The sequence below is a fragment of the Boleophthalmus pectinirostris genome, unplaced genomic scaffold, assembly GCF_026225935.1.
Source record: "Boleophthalmus pectinirostris isolate CB_2022bp ecotype Guang Dong unplaced genomic scaffold, ASM2622593v1 HiC_scaffold_11, whole genome shotgun sequence".
NCBI lineage: Eukaryota > Metazoa > Chordata > Actinopteri > Gobiiformes > Gobiidae > Boleophthalmus > Boleophthalmus pectinirostris.
In genome coordinates, this window is record NW_026570994.1 from 20,271,791 (window position 1) to 20,295,102 (window position 23,312).

At 41.5% G+C, this 23,312-nt stretch overlaps 1 protein-coding gene across 1 annotated transcript; it reads left to right on the forward strand.

Annotated features, from left to right (window-relative positions):
* The first annotated feature begins 404 nt into the window (after nt 1-404).
* Nucleotides 405-22,459, forward strand: adamts1 (ADAM metallopeptidase with thrombospondin type 1 motif, 1). The gene is made up of 9 exons (XM_055164186.1): nt 405-1,220; nt 4,220-4,560; nt 6,191-6,323; nt 7,717-7,972; nt 9,340-9,541; nt 13,012-13,198; nt 15,708-15,886; nt 16,699-16,874; nt 19,294-22,459. Exons 1-9 carry the CDS (start codon nt 680-682, stop codon nt 20,018-20,020), a joined length of 2,742 nt encoding a protein of 913 aa, XP_055020161.1. The 5' UTR covers nt 405-679; the 3' UTR covers nt 20,021-22,459.
* Nucleotides 22,460-23,312: the final 853 nt, after the last annotated feature.

Genomic DNA, 23,312 nt, shown 5'->3' on the forward strand with positions numbered 1-23,312 from the left:
GTGACATATTTTGCATTTTTCATGTTTTTTGTGCAACTTTGCCCAGATAATTTAACGAGTTTTAGTCATTTTTGATTCCAAACGTGCGTGATAACTTAATTAAAAAAGTGTGGATGTTTCAAAATACCTGCGTAACTAATATTTTACGTTAATATCAATAAATGAGTCATCTTCTGAACGGATTGTCCCGGTGCTTCGGTGATGAGACAGTAGCCAGAAATGTTGTATTCGTAAAGGAGAGGAAAAACCACTCCTCCACGATGATAGATTTTCGTGGCGCCGGTCCAACTCGCTGCTTGCGTCCGAGTCTTGGATCAAAGCGCTCGGGGGGGAAAAAAAGGGGGAGGTCCCGGGGTTGGGGGATATAAAGCCTCGCTCCGGTCTGAGTTTAAGGCAAAAGACAAGAAACCAAGACAAGTTAAAGATTCAAGAGGAAATTTCATCTGAATTTAGAAAGAGAAACTTGGATTCTACTTTTTGAAGACTTATTTTACGCACGTTTTACGCACGTTTTACGCACATGTTATTTTACCTGCACTGGATTAGATCCTTTTAACAAACCTTACAAAGGATATTTCACGTTTTTTTGGAATTGATTTAGTGATAGAAAAATGTTGCTTTTTCACGTTTCGTTCGTTTTATCAGCGACTTTAATCACGGCTGCGCAGAGAGGCGGCGAATGGGAGCACGGCGCGGCGAGACCGGTTCGGCTCGACCCAAAACGGAGGGTTTGACCGGGGAGGAGAAGGAGAAGGAAGCGGAGATGAGGGTGTACAAGTTGGATGTTTTTGGGCAGCGGTTGATCTTGAAACTGGAGCCGGATCACACGTTCCTCGCCCCGGGTTTTGTCTTCCACATCGTCGGGGCTCCGGAGGTCCAGCCCACGCCGCCAGAGCCGAGCCAGGTGTGCTTCTACTCGGGCAAAGTGAACGGGGAGGCTCGCTCCGCCGCGGCCCTCAACCTGTGCCACGGGCTCCGAGGTGGATTCTACTACGACGGACTCGAGTACTTCATCCAGCCGCTCAACGAGACCGACTACGAGCGCGCGCGGGACGAGGACGTGCACGTGGTGAGGCGGCGCGCGAGCAGCGGGAGGGAGGCAGCCGGTGCAGCCGAGGAGGGAGGCTCCAAGTGCGGGGTCAACGAGGACGAGGACCGGGTGCCAAAAAACCTGGAGCCCGGAGCCAAGCAGCAGGCGGCGGCTAATGTGAAACAGACAGGTACGGGACTCTGACTTGACTACTTTTTTTTTTCTTGAGTTAAAGCTGCACTGTGTAACTTTTCTGATCCATCACCTGCTCGTCTCCATGGAAACGTTACAACCTTGTCCTGAAAGTTCCACAGTACAGATTTAAACTCAATTAATCTGCTTTTTATTGCTTCCAAAACATGCACTGTGCTTATTGTGAGTGGGCTCGCCTCTCCACAGATCTGACTCATAACCCAATTCCCCATCTGGCGTTACTCTCCACTAGAAAAGCTACACATTGCAGCTTTAAATTCCTACTAAAAACGAAGAAAACCCAATAATTTAGCATGGTTTTATGACAAGAAATCAGTTTTTAATCACAATTTACACTTTTTTGTTGCATATTTGACGAATTACTACAGAACTACAGGTGCCAAAGAGGGAAAAAACTCAAACTGTAACTTATTTTACAAGACGCATGCAACAGAATTTAATATTTGGCCAAAAAACTACAGTAGAAAATGGTTTCGTATGACTGTTTTTCATCCAAACAACACGAGAACTGTCACGTTTCTGTCTAAAAAGTTACTTCAAATCAATCAAACTTCATTATGGTCTCTACTACTAATTGAAAAGTTGAAATAAAGTTGAAAAAAGTTACATTATGACTCAAAACTGACTCTTAAAATGCCAAAATGTGCATCAAAACTATCCTTAAAACCATTTTGTCCAACGTTACTGTAATATAACTTATTTATTTGCAAGTTTGAGTGCAGCATTTCTACGTTAAAATCTTAAAACTCTTAAAAATTGACCAAAATCTACCCTCAAAACTTAAATCTGTGCGGTAATTCCAATAAACTCTGCAAACGTTGAAGCAAAAGGCGATAGGAAAAACTACAACTCACTAACACAGCTTTTGCCAATCCGCTGACTGTGCACAAGCTGAAGAATTTGACAGTTTATACACTAAGAGGAGGAGCGGTTTTCAGTGAGTCCGTGCAAAAAAAAGAAAGGAGAGAGAAAGGAGGAAAGAAGGGAGGGAGGAGGAGGAGGAGAGGGAGGAGAGATTGGGGCTAGACACAGACCGGTAGAGCTGGGAGGAAAGCTTAAGTCCTGGTACGAGCTGCACCGGCGCGGAGGGAGGATTTTCAAAAAGCTGGTTTTGTTTTTTTGGTTTAAGAATTCGCGATGTTTGTTTGAAAGGTTCTACGTTATGCAAAATTGACTTTTAGGAGCTTTTAGTCTCCTTATAAAGTTGTTTCCTCCTCAAAAACAGACCTGGAGTTGTTTATTGTCAGACTGTCACCGTCTCCAAGGCTCAAAATCCTCTGGTTCACCTCACGAGTTTTTTTAAAAGTTAACAGCGTTTTGTTTAGTCTTCCTGAGATTTTATTGCTTATTTTTTCATTTTATTTTGACTCGTACGCCAGGACTAAACCAGGACTAAACCAGGTCTAAACCAGAACTAAAACAGGGCTAAAACAGGACTAAACCAGGGACTAAACCAGGACTAAACCAGGACTAAAATGGGACTAAAACAGGACTAAACTAGGACTAAAACAGGACTAAACCAAGTCCAATGCAGGACTAAACCAGGACTAAAATGGGACTAAATCAGAACTAAACCAGGACTAAACCAGGACGAAACCAGGACTAAACCAGGACTCAACCAAGACTAAAACAGGACTAAACCAGGAGTAAACCAGGACTAAATCAGGACTAAACCAAGACTAAAACAGGACTCAACCAAGACTAAACCAGGACTAAACCAAGTCCAAACCAGAACTAAATCAGAAGTACACCAGGACTAAACCAAGACCAAACCAGGACTAAACCAAGACTAAACCAAGACTAAACCAGGAGTAAACCAGGACTAAACCAGGACTAAACCACGAAACCACAGACAAACGGGAAACGCTGTAGGTAGAAGTACGAAAACTACAAAATTGGCTGCTCCACTTCCTTGTCACCAGTGTTTCAAGCGGTTTTGTGTTACTTTGTGGATCAGAAACGGACACAGAAACGACGTGTCTGGACGAAAATCGTCCAGGTGTGTTTTCGCTGCTTTCAAACGCGTCGTTTTGGTTTTAAAGTTTTCGTTTTAACCTGTTCTAGTGTTCTTATTTTGCTTTTTTGAAAATAAAATTCCAATTCCTAATATAGAACTGGCTCCAAATTTGCTCTTTCAGCCTCGATGAGCTTCATTTGACTGGATCTGAACAGTCTAGGTGATGTTTAAAACGTTACCGAATGTTATTTTGAACAGTTTTTTTTTCTTTTGAACAGTTTTTTACTAATACTACTACTTCTGCTTTGCCATATTTACCCTTCGTCATTACGCCAAAGTCCCGTCTTCTAAAACCTCAAACTCCTGATCTCTAAACAAACAAACGGAGTGCGGTAGCGCCCCCTGCTGCCCAAAAGTCTAAGATCAGCAATTCCAGATTTGAAATGAACCTAGTGATTCGTTTTAACCCGTTCTAGTGTTTTTATTTTGCTTTTTTGATCATAAAATTCCAATTGGTAATCTAGAACTTGCTCCAAATTCGCTCTTTCAAAATCGATGAGCTTCATTTGACTGGATCTGAACACTCTAGGTGATGTTTAAAACATTACCGAATGTTATTTTGAACATATTTTTTTTCTTTTGAACAGTTTTTTTACTAATACTACTAATTCTACTTTGCCTTATTCGTCATTACGCCAAAGTCCCGTCTTCTAAAACCTCAAACTCCTGATCTCTAAACAAACGGAATGCAGTAGCGCCCCCTGCTGCCCAAACGTCTAAGTCTAAGATCGGCATTTCCAGAGCTGAAATGATTCGTTTTAACCCGTTCTAGTGTTTTTATTTTGCTTTTTTGATCATAAAATTCCAAGTCGTAATCTAGAACTTGCTCCAAATTCTCTCTTTCAACATCGATGAGCTTCATTTGACTGGATCTGAACGCTCTAGGTGATGTTTAAAACGTCACCGAATGTTATTTTGAGCAGTTTTTTTTACAAATATTTCCTGGTTTTTCTTCACAGCTAACCACCGTTCCAAGCGTTTCGTCTCCACGCCGCGTTACCTCGAGATCATGCTGGTGGCGGATCAGTCCATGGCCCAGTTCCACGGCGCCGGGCTCAAGCCGTACCTCCTGACCATCATGGCGGTGGCGTCGCGTCTCTACAGGCACCACAGCATCCACAACTCCATCTCGCTGGCCGTGGTGAAGCTCATGGTGGTGTACGAGGAGGAGAAGGGCCCGCAGGTCTCGTCCAACGCCGCGCTCACCCTCAGGAACTTCTGTCAGTGGCAGCGTCAGCACAACCCGCCGCGCGACAGCCACCCCGAGCACTACGACACCGCCGTGCTGTTTACGAGGACGGTAAGAAACGCGCGAGATGAACCCGTGTATCATTCGTTCATTTATGGTTTTTAAACTAAAACTGAAAATAAGAAAATGAAAAGACGACGGTTTTCTTCATTATTTGTCTCCAAAACTAAAATGAAAAACGGACGGTTCGGTTTTTCAGTTTTCAGTTTTGTGTTTAAATGAATAATGGAAAAAACGGAGGCTAAACCAGGACTAAATCAAGACTAAACCAGGATTAAACCAGAACTAAAACAGGACTAAACCAAGACTAAACTAGGACTAAAACAGGACTAAACCGAGACTAAACCAGGACTAAACCAAGACTAAACCAGGACTGAACCAAGACAAAACCAGGACTAAACCAGAACTAAAACAGGACTAAACCAAGACTAAACCAGGACTGAACCAAGACAAAACCAGGATTAAACCAGAACTAAAACAGGACTAAACCAAGACTAAACCAGGACTGAACCAAGACAAAACCAGGACTAAACCAGAACTAAAACAGGACTAAACCAAGACTAAACCAGGACTGAACCAAGACAAAACCAGGACTAAACCAGAACTAAAACAGGACTAAACCAAGACTAGACTAAACCAGGACAAAAACCAAGACTAAAACAGGACTAAACCAAGACTAAACTAGGACTAAAACAGGACTAAACCGAGACTAAACCAGGACTGAACCAAGACTAAACCAGGACTAAACCAGAACTAAACCAGGACAAAAACCAAGACTAAAACAGGACTAAACCAAGACTTAAACAGGTCTAAACCAATGCTGAACCAGGACTAAAACAGGACTGAACCAAGACTGAACCAAAACTAAACCAAGACTAAACCAGGACAAGGACAAGCGCTCCTCTGAGCCCGTCCCGACACTCAGTCCTGGTTCAGTCCGGGTTCAGTCCTGTTTTAGTCCTGGTTCAGGCTCCAAGGGTCAAAATTGGATGAAACGGGAAACAGCTGTTATCAGTTTTTTCCAGTATTCGTATAATATTTTCCTATTCGTTCTTCTCCTCCTGCAGTCCTGTCTGTGTGTTTATTTAATATTTCTTTAATAATCAATCGCCACGCCAAAAAACAAACCAAGTCACCAATGAGTCTCTTGCGCTTTCATGAACTTTAAACATTTTCGTCTTTTCGCCTTCGTCACATCGTCCGTCATTACTTTATCTTTGCACATTTTTTAAAATTCAGAAACACTCGAGCAGCTTTTAAAATCACGATTTAATTTAATTTAAGTCCCACATCTTGACTCCGTACGCCGAGACAAACAGACCTGGAGAAGTCGTGTTCAGTTTCATGTTTCTAATGCGTTTCTAAACTCCACAAACCTTCACTGTGGATGACCTGGAATTGCAAATCTCTACTAAACTATGACTACGACGTGACATCACGAGGTGGAACAGAGCGTTTTGAGGTTCGGAAATGTAAACAGACTCATAATAAAGGAACAAAACACAACTCCAGGTCTGTTTTTGACGAGGAAACGATATTATAACTCGACAAATACAGTATTTAGAGCAGAAAAACATTAAAAGTAGTTAGACACATGAAGTATTTTCGCTCCAGTGGCGTCAGAGGGACATTTCTTCCAGTGTATTTCATGTATAAACCCCCCCTCCGTGTGTGTGTGTAGGACCTGTGCGGGGCTCACTCCTGTGACACTCTGGGCATGGCGGACGTGGGCACGGTGTGTGACCCGGACCGGAGCTGCTCCATCATAGAAGACGACGGGCTCCAGGCGGCCTTCACTGTCGCCCACGAGCTTGGTAAGAAGTACTACTACTACTACTACTACTGCAAAGGGTACTGCTACTATTACGAGTACAATAATATATTTATTACTACTTTGTGTGCTTGAAAAAACAGATACTTGAATCTGGTTTAGACAAGAAACTTCTGTTAACTACAACTTTTACTGAAAAAAAAAAAAAGAAATGCTTCTACTCCTCCTCTACTTTTACTACTACTACTACTACTACTACTACTACTACTACTACTACTACTACTACTACTACTTACTACTACTTACTACTACTACTACTACTACTACTACTACTACTACTTACTACTACTACTACTACTACTACTACTACTACTACTACTACTACTACTACTACTACTACTACTACTACTACTACTACTACTACTACTACTACTACTACTACTACTACTGCTACTACTACTACTACTACTACTACTACTACTACTACTACTACTACTACTACTACTACTTGTACTACTACTACTCCTACTGCTACTGCTACTACTCCTACTACTACTACTATTAGTACTATTGCTACTTCTACTACTTCTACTCCTACTACTCCTACTTTTACTACTATTTCTACTACTACTACTACATCTACTACTCCTACTTGTACTACTACTACTACTGCTACTTTTACTACTACTACTACTACTACTACTACTACTACTACTTCTACTCCTACTTTTACTACTACTACTACTACTACTGAACAACTACTACAACAACAACTCCTACTACTCTTACTCCTACTTTACTACTACTACTACTACTACTACTACTACTACTACTACTACTACAACTAAAACTATTCCTACTACTACTATAGCTACTACAACCACTACTATTACTACTACAATTACAACTATTGCAACTACTACTCCTCCTACTCCTACTTTTACTACTGTTTCTACTACTACTACTACTACATCTACTACTCCTACTCCTTCTTTACTACTACTACTACTACTACTACTACTGAACAACTACTACAACAACAACTCCTACTACTCCTACTACTACTACTACTACTACAACTAAAACTATTCCTACTACTACTATAGCTACTACAACCACTACTATTACTACTACAATTACAATTATTGCAACTACTACTCCTCCTACTTTTACTACTGTTTCTACTACTACTACTACATCTACTACTCCTACTCCTTCTTTTACTACTACTACTACTACTACTACTACTACTGAACAACTACTACAACAACAACTCCTACTACTCCTACTACTACTACTACTACTACAACTAAAACTATTCCTACTACTACTATAGCTACTACAACCACTACTATTACTACTACAAGTACAACTATTGTAAAAACTCCTCCTGCAGTACCTGTATAACCCTGTGTGCCCTGTGTCTGTGTGTTCAGGTCATGTGTTCAACATGCCCCACGACGACGCTCAGCTCTGCTCCGGGGTGAACGGGCCTCACTGGGGATCTCACATGATGGCCTCCACCCTGTCCAACCTGGACCAGACCGAGCCCTGGTCCCCCTGCTCCGCCCTCATGGTCACCTCCTTCCTCGACAACGGACACGGGCAGTGCCTCCTGGACAAACCCCAGAAACCCCAGGTCCTGCCCCAGTACCTGCCCGGGACGGTCTACGACGCAGACCACCAGTGCAGGTAACGATACAGGAGGGTTTAACAGCTGGTTTAGATCTGGTTTAGTCCTGGTTTAGTTCTGGTTTAGTCCTGGTTTAGTCCTGGATAAGTCCTTTAACTCTTTCCGCCATGAAGACGACATTTGACGACCCCCCTGTTTCCTTAATGACGACTTTTGACTCCTCCGTTGTATCACTAAAGACGTGATTTGACGACCTTTAGAAATGGCTCGGTTTTTCACATTTAAACAGAGACTGCGATAGGTCAGGGCCACTACAACCCACACTAGACTGACCAATAGGATTCAAGGATATGTTTTCGCCGATTTTTTCCGAAGTTAATCGAAGTAGTGACGATGGTAGCTTCCGGAAAAAACACAACACGAGACACGAGCAATGGAAAGATTGCGGCGCACAGTTTTAGAAATAATGAGGAGCGGACGTATTTTATGGATAAGTTTAGAGAAAGTGACTTTTATTGATTTCAAAGTGATGATGAAGTTGATTATAAAGTGGAAAACAGCGATAGCGACGGACTTTCAGAGAGTGAAACTTACGAAGATGAGAATGCCGCTGATGCGTCTGTGTGGAGTCCTGCGATGTCCGAACAAACTATCTGTGCTTTATACTCGATTATGAACCAAAATTGCCCTGAAATCTGGATGTTGCCCAGGCCAGTCCTTTAAAATATTTCAGTCTTTTTTTCCAAGATGCGATGTAACAGAATCGCTACTGAACAAACGCTTATGCGGAGCTCTGCACACGAGAAAATAACCAAGACGACAAATACTGGACACACACTGACGGGGAAGAGTTTTATTATATTATTATATTATAATAAGCTGAATTAGTTGAATAAATTAAATAAGTTGAATAAGTTAAATGAGTTGAATAAATTAAATGGAAAAAATTTAATTGGGTGCACACAGGTGTACAACAGGTAAAAACAGGTGCACACTTGGATATACTGTATCTGGTGATATGAAATCTGTTTAAATACTTTGACAAAGTATATTTTTTATTTTTTTATGAATATAGTACTCAGAACATGCAGATATCAGATGCTGAATGTAGTTTTTTGTTTTCGATTTTGCACCTGACCAGGTAAACTCTCATTTTCAGTGAGTTGTTATACACCTATAAATGAGTTGAATCACATTTAAACATCAATAAATGAAGAGTTCAGAGTCTAAGGTTTCCAGAGATACAAATATGTCTGTGTTACAATTAAGTTCATGAGTGTAAAATTAATTTCTAATCATTCGTGGAAGTCTGTTTTCTTTTATGCAGTTCTGCTCTATGTTTAGCCCTAGTAACATATGTATGGGTTGTTCCTAGTAAAAGTCCAGGGGGGAAAGAGTTAACCTTCGACCCTCTCGTCTTCCTCAGGTTGACGTTTGGAGACGAGTCCCAACACTGTCCGGACCTGAGCAGCACGTGTTCTGCTCTGTGGTGCACGGTGACCACGTCCAACGGGCTCCTCGTCTGTCAGACCAAGAACTTCCCCTGGGCCGACGGGACCTCGTGTGGACAGGACAGCCTCTGTGTGTCCGGCCAGTGTGTGAGCAAGAGCCAGGCCGCCAAACAACAGGTACTTATACTACTACTACTACTACAAATACTACTACTACTACTACAGTGTGTGCAAGAGCCAGGCCGCCAAACAACAGGTACTTATACTACTACTATACTACTAACTACTACTACAGTGTGTGAGCAGAGCCAGGCCGCCAAACACAGGTACTTATACTACTACTACTACTACTACTACTACTACTACTATACAGTGTGTGAGCAAGAGCCAGGCCGCCAAACAACAGGTACTTATACTACTACTACTACTGCAAATACTACTACTACTACTACTACAGTGTGTGAGCAAGAGCCAGGCCGCCAAACAACAGGTACTTATACTACTACTACTACTACAAATACTACTACTACTACTACTACAGTGTGTGAGCAAGAGCCAGGCCGCCAAACAACAGGTACTTATACTACTACTACTGCAAATACTACTACTACTACTACTACAGTGTGTGAGCAAGAGCCAGGCCGCCAAACAACAGGTACTTATACTACTACTACTGTACTACTACTACTACTACAGTGTGTGAGCAAGAGCAGGCCGCCAAACAACAGGTACTTATACTACTACTACTGCAAATACTACTACTACTACTACTACTACAGTGTGTGAGCAAGAGCCAGGCCGCCAAACAACAGGTACTTATACTACTACTACTACTACAAATACTACTACTACTACTACTACAGTGTGTGAGCAAGAGCCAGGCCGCCAAACAACAGGTACTTATACTACTACTACTACTGCAAATACTACTACTACTACTACTACAGTGTGTGAGCAAGAGCCAGGCCGCCAAACAACAGGTACTTATACTACTACTACTACTACAAATACTACTACTACTACAGTGTGTGAGCAAGAGCCAGGCCGCCAAACAACAGGTACTTATACTACTACTACTACTACAAATACTACTACTACTACTACTACTACAGTGTGTGAGCAAGAGCCAGGCCGCCAAACAACAGGTACTACTATACTACTACTACTACAATACTACTACTACTACTACAGTGTGTGAGCAAGAGCCAGGCCGCCAAACAACAGGTACTTATACTACTACTACTACTACAAATACTACTACTACTACTACTACAGTGTGTGAGCAAGAGCCAGGCCGCCAAACAACAGGTACTTATACTACTACTACTACTACAAATACTACTACTACTACTACTACAGTGTGTGAGCAAGAGCCAGGCCGCCAAACAACAGGTACTTATACTACTACTACTACTACAAATACTACTACTACTACTACTACAGTGTGTGAGCAAGAGCCAGGCCGCCAAACAACAGGTACTTATACTACTACTACTACTAAATACTACTACTACTACTACTACAGTGTGTGAGCAAGAGCCAGGCCGCCAAACAACAGGTACTTATACTACTACTACTACTACAAATACTACTACTACTACTACTACAGTGTGTGAGCAAGAGCCAGGCCGCCAAACAACAGGTACTTATACTACTACTACTGCAAATACTACTACTATAACTAGTACTACAGTGTGTGAGCAAGAGCCAGGCCGCCAAACAACTGCAGTAGTAAACTGTAGTACTAGTGCCAGTCCTGCTTTAGTTTAGAAATCTTGTGTTTATCCCCAAAGGCCGTTCTGTTTTCTGTTTGCAGTCACAGATCGCAGCACAAAAGGCCACGCACACACATACAGTTCACACGGGCAGGAACTTGAATAGTTTAGACATCAGAGGTGAGAAGTGTAAATGAGGCGACAAGTGCAAAAGCCTGATCCAAATCAAACCCAGATCAAACCCAGAGTAAACAGGCGGCTGTGCTTATCACACTCGAGTGTTTAGAGTCTGAATAAAGTCCAGAGGGAATCATGGAATTAGAAAATCTATTTGTTTTCCTCTTGGGGGAGGACAGACAGACAGCGCCACCTAGAGGACATCAGGAGAATCTCTCTCAATCTCTGACTGAAGCTAATCATAAAATCATACTTTGGCTTTTCTCTGATTGGTTAATCTGCCTGTCAATCACACCAGACAGGATACAATTGTATATTAGACAGAGTGACCAGACATCTCTGTTTCCCAGCAGATTTATCCAAAACCACTGATTTGTCCCAGTTTTTTACAAGAAATGTCCCTATTTCTGACCAATTTGTTCCCTGAAAACAGTAAATCGAGGCTTACATTGTCACTTGTTTCGGGAAAATACAGAAAAGCTGCTTAAAAACGACCAAAACACAAAGAACTGTGGTGTAACAATAACCAAAATATCGTGATATCGTATCGTCAAAAGTCTCTCAATAATATCGTGGACCATCACAGTAAATTAAATCACAAGTTTCTTTGCTTAAATTGAGAGTTCTGGAGCAGCAATAACTAAAAAAAAAAACAGAGGAAACTGCATCGACCATGATCCTTTGCTTCGTTTTGGTGCAAACTCCATGAAGAAATAACAGTTCTAACACTTTTAAGTCTTAGAGGGGGGGTCACCTTAATATCAGCGCATGTAAACACTGCCGAACGACTGAAGAAAGTGATGGATCCTGTCACCTGGCGGCCGCGCGCAGTGATACGTACGGAGAGAAAATAGCGCCAAGCGATTATGAGGTCTGACTTTTTTGGCGACGATGGTTTTGTGATGCAAATGTGTCACTCTTTTGAACACATGTTGCTTTGAGAAGAAAAACGCTTTAGTAAACAGTCCCCACACAACTTGCCGAACTACTTTCCTCAGCACCAAAACCAGCGAGTATCTCGGCTCACCGGACGCTAAGTCAGTGTGGATGCACAACACTGATGACGGGGATGACATAGAGATTTATGTCAAAAAATCCGAAGTATCCCTTTAAAGGTTGTATAGAGGATTTTTTTAAGGGAAGAGAAATACAGCGACAGTTCTTTTACAAATGTTGTCCATGCGAGTTTTTAGACCCTTCGTCCGCTTCACTCGCGCAATCGCTGGAAGGAATCTCCAAGAATCACCTCAGTTTGTCTTCGCTCCTTTTCCCCTTCTCTTCTTCTTTCAGCGACCTCAAGAACCGACTTTCTTTTGCGGCGAACCGGTCGTGGATTCTCGTCCGCCGTCGCAACAAACTTTGTGAGGAAGTGACAGTTTGAAAAAGCCTCTAAGAACCGCCGCATAAACCACGTGATCCCTGCATCCCGACGAGTCAATTACACTAGAAACGTAGGGAGTTTGATTGACAATCTAACGGCCAATAGAAAATGAGGGAGCCTCGTTTTCTATTGGCTGATGTTTATCTGGCCTCAACACGTCCACAGTTGATAAATTTTCATTCTTTTTTTTTTGGTCATCGTAATTACAAGGCTGCTGCGTCTCTGTAATGGTATTTTAAACTTTCATTGACAATTTGAAACAAAAAAAAAATCCTCCATACAACCTTTAAGTAAAGGAAAAACCTGCCTCTCCAGACACCACCAGCGTATTTCTGTCCTGCAGTCTAACCTTTTGTCCCCGTGTGTCTCCGCAGGTTCCCGTAAACGGCGGCTGGGGCGTGTGGGGGCCGTGGGGCGACTGCTCTCGGACGTGTGGAGGGGGGGTGCAGTACTCGTTCAGGAGCTGTGACTCTCCTCTGCCCAAAAACGGAGGAAGATTCTGCGAAGGAAAACGAGTCCAGTACCGATCCTGCAACACCGAGACCTGCCCCGAGACCAACGGTAAGAGTACTACTACTACTACTGCAAATACTACTACTACTACTAACACGTAAGATATAAAATTGTGGACAGACGGACTCTGTAGGGTTGAGTTTTGTTTCTATGGCGCTGGGCTGTTCTGTGTTTGAAGTCTGTCGCTGCACTGAGACATTTCACACGTCGACATTTTCCTCTGATCCCGACTCTCCTCAGAACTATTCACCGACCGCAGAAACAAACTGTACTTCAGCCGCAGGTCACACGGGTCACGTCTGAAACACGTCCACAGGCAGGAACATGTGACAGAACCAGGACAAAACCAGGACTGAACCGGGACTAAAACAAGGACTGAACCAGGACTAAAACAAGGACTGAACCAGGGACTAAACCAAGGACTAAAACAAGGACTGAACCAGGACTAAACCAGGACTGAACCAGGACTAAAACAAGGACTGAACCAGGACTGAACTGGGACTAAAACAAGGACTAAACCAGGACTAAAACAAGGACTGAACCAGGACTAAAACCAGGACTGAACCAGGACTAAAACAAGGACTAAACCAGGGACTAAACCAGGACTAAAACAAGGACTGAACCAGGACTAAACCAGGACTGAACCGGGACTAAAACAAGGACTGAACCAGGACTAAAACAAGGACTGAACTAGGACTAAACCAGGACTAAAACAAGGACTGAACCAGGACTAAACCAGGACTGAACCAGGACTAAAACAAGGACTGAACTGGGACTAAACCAGGACTAAAACAAGGACTGAACCAGGACTAAAACAAGGACTGAACCAGGACTAAACCAGGACTGAACCAGGACTAAAACAAGGACTAAACCAGGACTAAAGGACTAAAACAAGGACTGAACTGGGACTAAACCAGGACTAAAACAAGGACTGAACCAGGACTAAAACAAGGACTGAACCAGGACTAAACCAGGACTAAAACCAGGACTAAAACAGGACTAAACCAGGACTGAACCAGGACTAAACCAGGACTGAACCAGGACTAAAACAAGGACTGAACCAGGACTAAAACAAGGACTAAACCAGGACTAAACCAGGACTAAACCAGGACTAAACCAAGGACTAAACCAGGACTAAACCAGGACTAAAACAAGGACTGAACCAGGACTGAACTGGGACTAAAACAAGGACTGAACCAGGACTAAACCAGGACTGAACCAGGACTAAAACAAGGACTGAACCAGGACTAAAACCAGGAGGACTGGAAACCAGGACTAAACTCAGGACTAAAACAAGGACTAAACCAGGACTAAACCAGGACTAAACCAGGACTAAAACTAAAAGGACTAAACCAGGACTAAACCAGGACTGAACCAGGACTAAACCAGGGACTAACCAGGACTAAAAGGACTAAACCAGGACTAAACCAGGACTAAACCAGGACTAAAAGGACTAAACCAGGACTCAGGCTAAACCAGGGACTAAACCAGGACTCAGGACTAAACCAGGACTAAAGGACTAAAGGACTAAACACCAGGAACTAAACCAGGGACTAAACCAGGACCAAACCAGGATTAAACCAGGACTAAAGCAGGATTAAACCAAGACAAAATCAAGACTAAACCAGGGACTAAATCAGGACTAAACTAGAGCTAAACCAGGACTAAACCAGGGTCTAAACAAATCCAAGAATCCCACTCTTTTCAGAACATAATTTCATCCGTAGAGTGACGTCATGATTTAGAACCAAGAAGTAAAATTTTAACCCTAAAAAAATCGCAATTTAAATATAATAATGATTAAGTGTGTCAAATCTGTCATGTTCACGTTAAACTTAAAGGTTGTATGGAGGATTTTTTTTTTTGTTTCAAATTCTCAATGAAAGTCTAAAATACCATTGCAAAGACGCAGAAGCGATGACCAAAAAAAAAAGAATGAAAATCTATCAACTGTGGACGTGTTGAGGCCAGATAAACATCAGCCAATAGAAAGCCGAGGCTCTCTCTTTATCTATTGGCTGTCAGGTTGTCACTCAAACTCCCTACGTTTCTAGTGTAACTGACTCTCCGGCGTGCGGGGATCACGTGGTTTATGCAGCGGTTCTTAGAGGCTTTTTCTAACTGTCGCTTCCTCGCATTTCGCACAAAGTTTGTCGCGATGTCGGTCGAGAATCCACGACCAGTTCGCCGCAAAAGAAAGTCCTGTTTTTGAGGTCTCTGAAAGAAGAAGAGAAGTGGAAAAGGAGCGAAGACAAACTGAGGTGATTCTTGGAGATTCCTTCCAGCGAGTGCTCGACTGAAGCAGACGAAGGGTCTAAAAACTGACTCGTCGGTCGCTAAATTACTTCTAGACAGGAAACTTCAACAGTAATTCTGAACACACACTGACTGTAAACAAACGTGATTTCTAGAGTAAAGAGGTGGGAGGAGGTGTTTCTACTGAGGCAGCTGTGGAGGGGGTGGAGTCATGCATGCACAAGGACGGTCACTGTATTTCTCTTCCCTTAAAAAATCCTCTATACAACCTTTAAAGTCCGTGTGTCTCTTTTCTCTGCAGGTCTGTCTTTCCGCGAGGAGCAGTGCTTGGTTCATAACGACATGTCGGCTCAGGTGTCTCTGGGCTCGGGGGAGGGCGTCGAGTGGGTCCCGAAATACGCCGGAGTCTCGCCCAAAGACCGATGCAAACTGGTCTGTCGCGCCAAAGGGACCGGATACTTCTTCGTCCTCAAGTCCAAGGTGAGAATTACAGATTGGAACAGATTTTTCTTTTGCAACTTCGTCATATGTCGCTATGTTTCTAAAATACTATCACCTAATACTATTTATAGCAAGTACTAGTACTACTACATCATTTAATTTGCTGCTACTACTCCAAACTACTACTACTTCGTTAAAAAATATTCATATATTTTACTGCTGCTCCTACTAAACTGTACTTAGTATCTGAATTTTTACTGCTCCTACTTGTACTTTTGCTGCCAATTAGTACTTCAATTGCTACTACAAACTACTACTGAAACTAAATTTTAAAGCTCGGCACAAAATATGATGTGTTTTGAATGGTGAAAAGTCCTCAAAATGGCGCCCAGTGACAGGACAGTGGATGGAATACATGTTTTTTTTTTTTTACCACATTTTTGTATCACTGACTGTATCAAACAATTAGTACTACACAAATAAGTAGTAGTAGTAGTAGTAGTTTTCAAAAGAATTCGAAATAACTTGTAAATGTCCCAATTGTACTTTTTAACTTATCAGTATTAGTAGTAGTATTTATTTTATTACTACTACTATACTTTTTATTTTATCAAATAACATTTCGAAAAACAGTGGTTGCCAAATATTGTTACGCAAAGAAAAGGTGAAAAATTAGTACGGATTAGTTTATAATTTGGTAAAAACGTGACTTTTCTTTCACCGTATCATTTCCTCGTCCTTATTTGGGCGTGTTGGACCAATACTCAACCTCTCACCTGATATTAAAATGTTTATATTGCATAAAAAACATTAAGTTAACCCTCTCTGTCTCTGTGTGTCGCCCCCTGCAGGTGGCGGACGGTACTCCCTGCAGCCCTGACTCCACCTCCGTGTGCGTTCAGGGACAGTGCGTAAAGGCGGGCTGCGACAGAGTCATCGGCTCCTCCAAACGATTCGATAAATGTGGAGTGTGTGGAGGAGACGGTTCGACCTGCAAGAAGGTTTCCGGAGCCATGGAACGAGCCAGGTACGAGATATAATACTTTTACTGCAACAAAAAGTACTTCAAATATACAGTACTAGGTTTAAAATGAGAGGGTTTTGTAATTTTTTAGGTTTATTTTTTGGAATACTACTATATCAAACTACAACTACTACAAATAATCTCCTAAACTATAAACTTCAATGAACAAAAATCCAAATATATTAGGGAAAATGATATTTAATATAATATCAAATTGTTTGATACTGGTCTTACGATTCCATACTCGTGCAGTTTTGGGGAGTAACAGATCACATGTACCAGAGTTACGTAATCAGAGTACAAATTATGAGTAATTGTAATTGGATTACAGTTACTTTGTTGAAATAAATGGATTACAGAGAGGTATTTTCCTGTTTCATTTTTTTTCTCGGTAATTCCACTCATTGCTGGACACTAAAGCAGGTCTAAACCAGGACTAAACCAAGATTAAACCAAGACTAAACCAGGTCTAAACCAGGTCTAAACCAGGTCTAAACCAGGTCTAAACCAGGACTAAACCAGGACTAAACCAGGACTAAACCAGGACTAAAACCAGGACTAAACCAAGATTAAACCAAGACTAAACCAGGTCTAAACCAGGTCTAAACCAGGTCTAAACCAGGAATAAACCAGGTCTAAACCAGGTCTAAACCAGGAATAAACCAGGTCTAAACCAGGTCTAAACCAGGAATAAACCAGGTCTAAACCAGGTCTAAACCAGGTCTAAACCAGGTCTAAACCAGGACTAAACCAGGACTAAAACCAGGACTAAAACCAGGTCTAAACTATGTCTCAAACAGGATTTAACAGGACTTAATCCTGCTGTGTGGACGTGTCTCCTCTTCTTCTATCAATAATATTTTTAATTTGGTTCAGTAAAGTCTGGGTTTTTAATTTTCTTTTATCAGACAAAACATCTTATGTAACGATATCCTGGTCTTTGCTTCTCTACAGCAAATCAAGTAATCCAAAGTATTCAGATTACATTACTCACTTTAAGTAATTTAATGGATTCCGTTACAAACTACATTTTGGGGTATGTAATCTGTAATCTGTAGGGGATTACATTTTAAAAGTCACCTTCCCGACACCGTACACGTGTTTGTCCGTCCGTGTGCTCTGTGTTGTCATTTATTTTGGTCCGAAAGGAAAACCCTAACCGCGCCGTCCTCCTCAAATGCAACAAAAAATCAGCTCCATGGAGACTTACATCTTAAATATTCTAACAGAGGAGGGTTTCGTCTTTCAGTCACTTTTTATTTTACGTTGATAGACCCGGGAATGATAAAGATATTAACCTAGACTCAGGAGGAAAAGCAATCATCATAAAGGAGGAAAATTCTGATAGTGCAGCTCCCCCACAGTTTATATTAAGAGTCGAACGGTTTATTATAAACTATAAAACAGACTGAGAAACTTATTTTCACTGAATAAAATTTCTGAGCTGTAAATCATTGATCCAAATGACCTAAAACACTTCACATATAAACTATAACTGTAGGGTAATGTTTCTTTATATTATAGTGTTATTATATTTTACTCAAAAAAAAAAAATTACTTGAGATTTTTTTTTTTTTTCTTAAAACCGAAATCGAGACATTGATATCGAGACACGAATCAAAAACCGTTGCATCCCCGAAACATATTTTAAAAAATCCAAATTCATATTATAATTTACATTTTTTTATATAAATATTTAGACCATTACTTCTGGGACAAAATTTCAAATCAAAATGTATTTTTAAAAACAGTCGCTGGTGAATTTTATTATGCAAAAAAAGGGGGGGAAATGAAATAAATATGAAAGGGATGTAACAATAACCAAAATATCGTGATATCGTATCGTCAAAAGTCCCACAATATATCGAATTAGAAGTTTCTTTGCTTAAATACATGGTTTTATAGTTGTAACAGCTTATAAACATCGGGAACTACATCTCCCATGATTCATTTCAGCGCGACAACATGAAGAAATATGTTTTTTACTTAAATTCTTGGGATTATGACGGAAATAATTCACACCAAAATCATGTCAAGGTGTTTCAAAAGCAAAAAAGTGTCCCATCTACAATTATATCAACCTCGACAAAATATCGCAACAAATATCGTACGGTGAGATGCGTATCGTGATAATATCGTACCGAGAGATCTGGATATCGTTGCATCCCCAGTGCTCAATGTAGTAAACTAGAAACGTGGATTAAATTCAACAACGATTTTTAAATTGATTTTAAAAGTGAAGAGTGCCACACATAAATCACTTTTGGTCTATAATTGGTCTTTAAATCAGTCTAACTAGTTTTTAAGCTTCCAAAAACTCTTTCGCAGATGTTGAATTATTAGATGAAGACAATATGGACCTAAAAATTGTTCTTAAAAATTCGGTACTTTAGCTTTAATACTTTTCGTTTTTATTTTCCAGACCGGGGTACCAGGATGTAGTGACGATTCCCGCCGGAGCGACTCACGTTGACGTCAAACAGCGCTCCCCGGGCACGGACAGCAGTTACCTCGCCGTCAAAAAACAAGACGGCACCTACCTCCTGAACGGCGACTACAAGCTCATGACCGTGGAGTCCGACATCGCTCTCAAAGGCGCGCTGCTACGATACAGCGGCTCCTCGGCCGTCCTGGAAAGACTCCGCAGCTTCGCCCCGCTTCCCGAACCTCTGACGATTCAGGTTCTGTCCGTCGGAGAATCGCCGCGGCCACGGGTGAAGTACAGCTACTTCGCGCCGAGGCCGAGCCACGCGGCGAACGGCAACGCCAGCAACCGTAAACAGTCCATCAACGCGATCAGGGAGGTGGGAGGAGCCGAGTGGACTTTGCGGGAGTGGGGGCCTTGCTCGAAAACGTGCGGCGGAGGGAGCCAGCAGAGAGAAGTCGTCTGCTTGGACGCGCAAGGCAAGACTTCGAAGGACTGTCCTCAAGAACTGCGTCCGCTGGGGGTGAGGTCGTGCGCGGCGACGCCCTGCCCGACGTGGCTGCTCGGCGAGTGGTCTTCCTGCTCCAAAACGTGCGGACGAGGGTTCAGGAAGCGACAGCTAAAGTGTATCGGGTACGACGGTCGGTCCATGAGCAACGACAGCTGCGATTCGAAGGACAGACCGAGGCCTTTGCTCGAACTCTGCAACCAGGGGCCGTGCTAAAGGCGAAACGAATCCGCTACGGTGGCCTAAGAGAGACAAACTAAACCGCAAAGTGGGAAATATCTTGACAACGGAATCAAATAGGGCTTTTACCAACGTCTAAGGTTACGTTCAGACTGCAGGGTTTAAGTGCTCAATTTGGATTTTTTTGTGAAATCCTGATTTAATCCGAAGTAAATGCGACTTGTCTGTGATCTCCAGTGTGAACCTTAAACGCCCCAAAAGAGTCCGGACGTTTATGGAAGTCGCCTAAACGCTGGGCTCGTCTTCCCAAAATACAGTTCTTCCAGTTCTTGGTAAAAAGGACAGGTTACACGTCCGAGGCCGCTTCGTTTGTTTGAGTCTTGGCTCACAGGGTCTTTATTTTTCGTCGACATTGGAGCCAGGACCGTCTGTTTTGCGATTTCTTTGGCAATCGTTTTTAAAAAAAACGCTCAGTTCCGATAAGATCCCTCCAATTTGACCTGAATAAAGCGATCCCCGAAAATATTAATAAACTCTGTAAACTCTCGTCTAGACTCCGATCCTGACGTGTAGGTGGGATGAATGCGACCTGACCGTTCAGACTGAAGTTGCATGTCAAAAGATCGGTTTCACTTCGTAGAAACCGTCTGACTTCGCAGCATTAGGATTCGTTCGCTCGACTGTAGGCGGGTACATTTTTTATTTAACCAATCGCTGCTATTTGGTCGTGATGTATGTAAGGCGCCAAACCCCATCGGAAGACGGACAATAACGTCTTTCTCCTTGATAAAATTCACCAAACATTCTCTTTGTTTCGGCTTTAAATCGTCGATCTCGGGAATCGTTTCCAACACAGTTTGAATGTCTCTTCGCTGATTGGACTCGCACATTCCGGGGTTTTTGTGTATTCCGATTCCTGACCTAGTCGCTGGAGAGAAATTAAATCGAGCGGAGGCCTGGGTCGCATTTGAAAAGTTCATTAAAAGATCGGATACAGGTCGAAAAAATCAGATTTGGGTCACTTCATTCTGCAGTCTGAACGTCGCCTAAAACAACCAACAGCTACTTTTTTTGGTGCTAGAAAACACAAACGGCATCTTCTACACACAATTTAGACGTTGGTAAGAAATATTTTTGTAAGAATTATCGCCTTTTTTCATAAATTTCAAAGATACTTCCCACTTTTTTGAGCTTTTTAGGCCATCGTAGTCACCTCCTCCGATCCCCAAATGGACTTTCTACCACCTCGAGTCCGCTGCCTCTTTCTCAAAACGTAAAAGTGGAATTTGTTTACATCTGAGATTTTTTTATTATTTTTTTTTAAACAAACATTTTTCCATTTTTATTTTATTTGGTCTAAAGTGGCATTGCAGCGTTAGTGACTGCCAGTAGCATCGCATCGGCACATTTTTGGAATTTAAAGGTTCGATATTACGCGGAAAAAACTGAGGTTATGATGTCGTTTATTCCTCGAAAACAGAGCTGGAGTTGTGTTTTGAGGGAAAAACTCGGCGTAAATCTGCAGAGTTCGTGCGTTAAACGAAACAAAACACAACTCCAGCTCTGTTCGCGACGAGAAAACGAGATTATAATCGGAAAACGGCGTAATGTCGGCCCTTTTTAGATATATATATTTTCCTACCAGCTTGCTGCTTTACCGTGCCAATGTCGTGCTTGTGTGAGTGAATCAAAATGAGTGAGATGTTTTTAAATATTTTTTTGAGTTTTTTTTTTTGAGTCCAAGCTGGGCTGGACGTTGCTTAAAGGGGCGTGTTTATGTAGATTATATCGAGAGAAAGTGAATTATAATAATAAGAATTTACCCCATCAGGTATGGACCCTATATAGTCAGAGATGCAGTCATTTATCAGTATTTGTAGCACTTCAGTTGTTTCGAAAGTCACGTTTTTAACAAAAATTAGACGGATTATTTAAACCAGGGTTACTTAACTAAAAAATAAGGCGACATTGGACAGTTTAGATACATTTTTGGTGATAAAATAATACAGAAATACACTTTTTTTAACAGAAACACCTAAAATACGACATTAGAAAACTAAAACGGCTTCTTTTCTACCAACTCAAACACTTTCACAATACAAAAAGCGACAAATTTCCATCTGTTGTCATAGCGATTAACAATTTGAAGCCAAAAAATTATTAAAGGGCTAAACCAGAACTAAACTGGGACTAAAGCAGGAGTAAACCGGGACTAAAGCAGGACTAAACCAGAACTAAACCAGGACTAAACTAGAACTAAATCAGGACTAAACCAGAAGACTAAACCAGGACTAAACTAGAACTAAATCAGGACTAAACTAGAACTAAATCAGGACTAAACCAGAACTAAACTAGGACTAAATCAGGAGTAAACCGGGACTAAAGCAGGAACTAAACCAGAACTAAACCAGGACTAAACTAGAACTAAATCAGGACTAAACTAGAACTAAATCAGGACTAAACTAGAACTAAACTAGAACTCAGGGACTAAACAGGGACTAAACCCTAGAACTAAACTAAACCAGGACTAAACTAGAACTAAATCAGGACTAAACCAGGACTAAACTAGAACTAAATCAGGACTAAACAGAACTAAACCAGGGCTAAACTAGAACCAAATCAGGATTAAACCAGAACTAAAAGCAGGACTAAACCAGAACTAAACCAGAACTAAACCAGGACTAAAGCAGGACTAAACTGGGACTAAAGAAGGACTAAATCCGAACTAAACCAGGACTAAAAGAACTAAACCAGAACTAACCAGAAACTAAAAGCAGGACTAAACCAGAAGGACTAAACTAAAAGAACTAAACCAGAAGTAAATCAGGACTAAACTTGGGTAGTAACTTATCAAATGGTCAAGTTGCCAGGTATTATTCAAAAAAAAGGTCAAAATGTATTAAGATTTTGCTTATAATTAGTTAAAAACGTGACTTTCCTTTCGCCATATCATTTCCTCGTCCTTATTTGGGCGCGTTGGACCAAAGATGAGTGCGTGTTTTTGAATGGACTGTTTTTGCTACTACTTCATGAGGAAGTGTGTGGTGCCTTCCGCGAAGGTTTGTGTTTTGTACAGAATATCAGACGTTATTTATTTTTGTACAGATTCTCTATACTCATGTGGCTTTAAACATGGTTCTATTTGTTCAGAAGGAAGTAGAGTTATTGTTATTATAGAAAAGTATTTATACAGTGTTAAGTATAAGGATCTAGAGTCATGAATAAAACATGTTGTCTGCAAAGTACGTCTCAATCTCTTCATTTATACTACAAATACTACAAATACTACTATGAATACTACAAATACTACTATGAATACTAATACTAC

Excerpts from the sequence above, each read along its gene's own strand:
- adamts1 (XM_055164186.1), top strand. The coding sequence starts at position 680 with ATGGGAGCACGGCGCGGCGAGACCGGTTCGGCTCGACCCAAAACGGAG. Across the intron at positions 7,973-9,339 it reads GACGCAGACCACCAGTGCAG|GTTGACGTTTGGAGACGAGT; the intron begins GTAACGATACAG and ends CGTCTTCCTCAG. Across the intron at positions 15,887-16,698 it reads TCTTCGTCCTCAAGTCCAAG|GTGGCGGACGGTACTCCCTG; the intron begins GTGAGAATTACA and ends CGCCCCCTGCAG.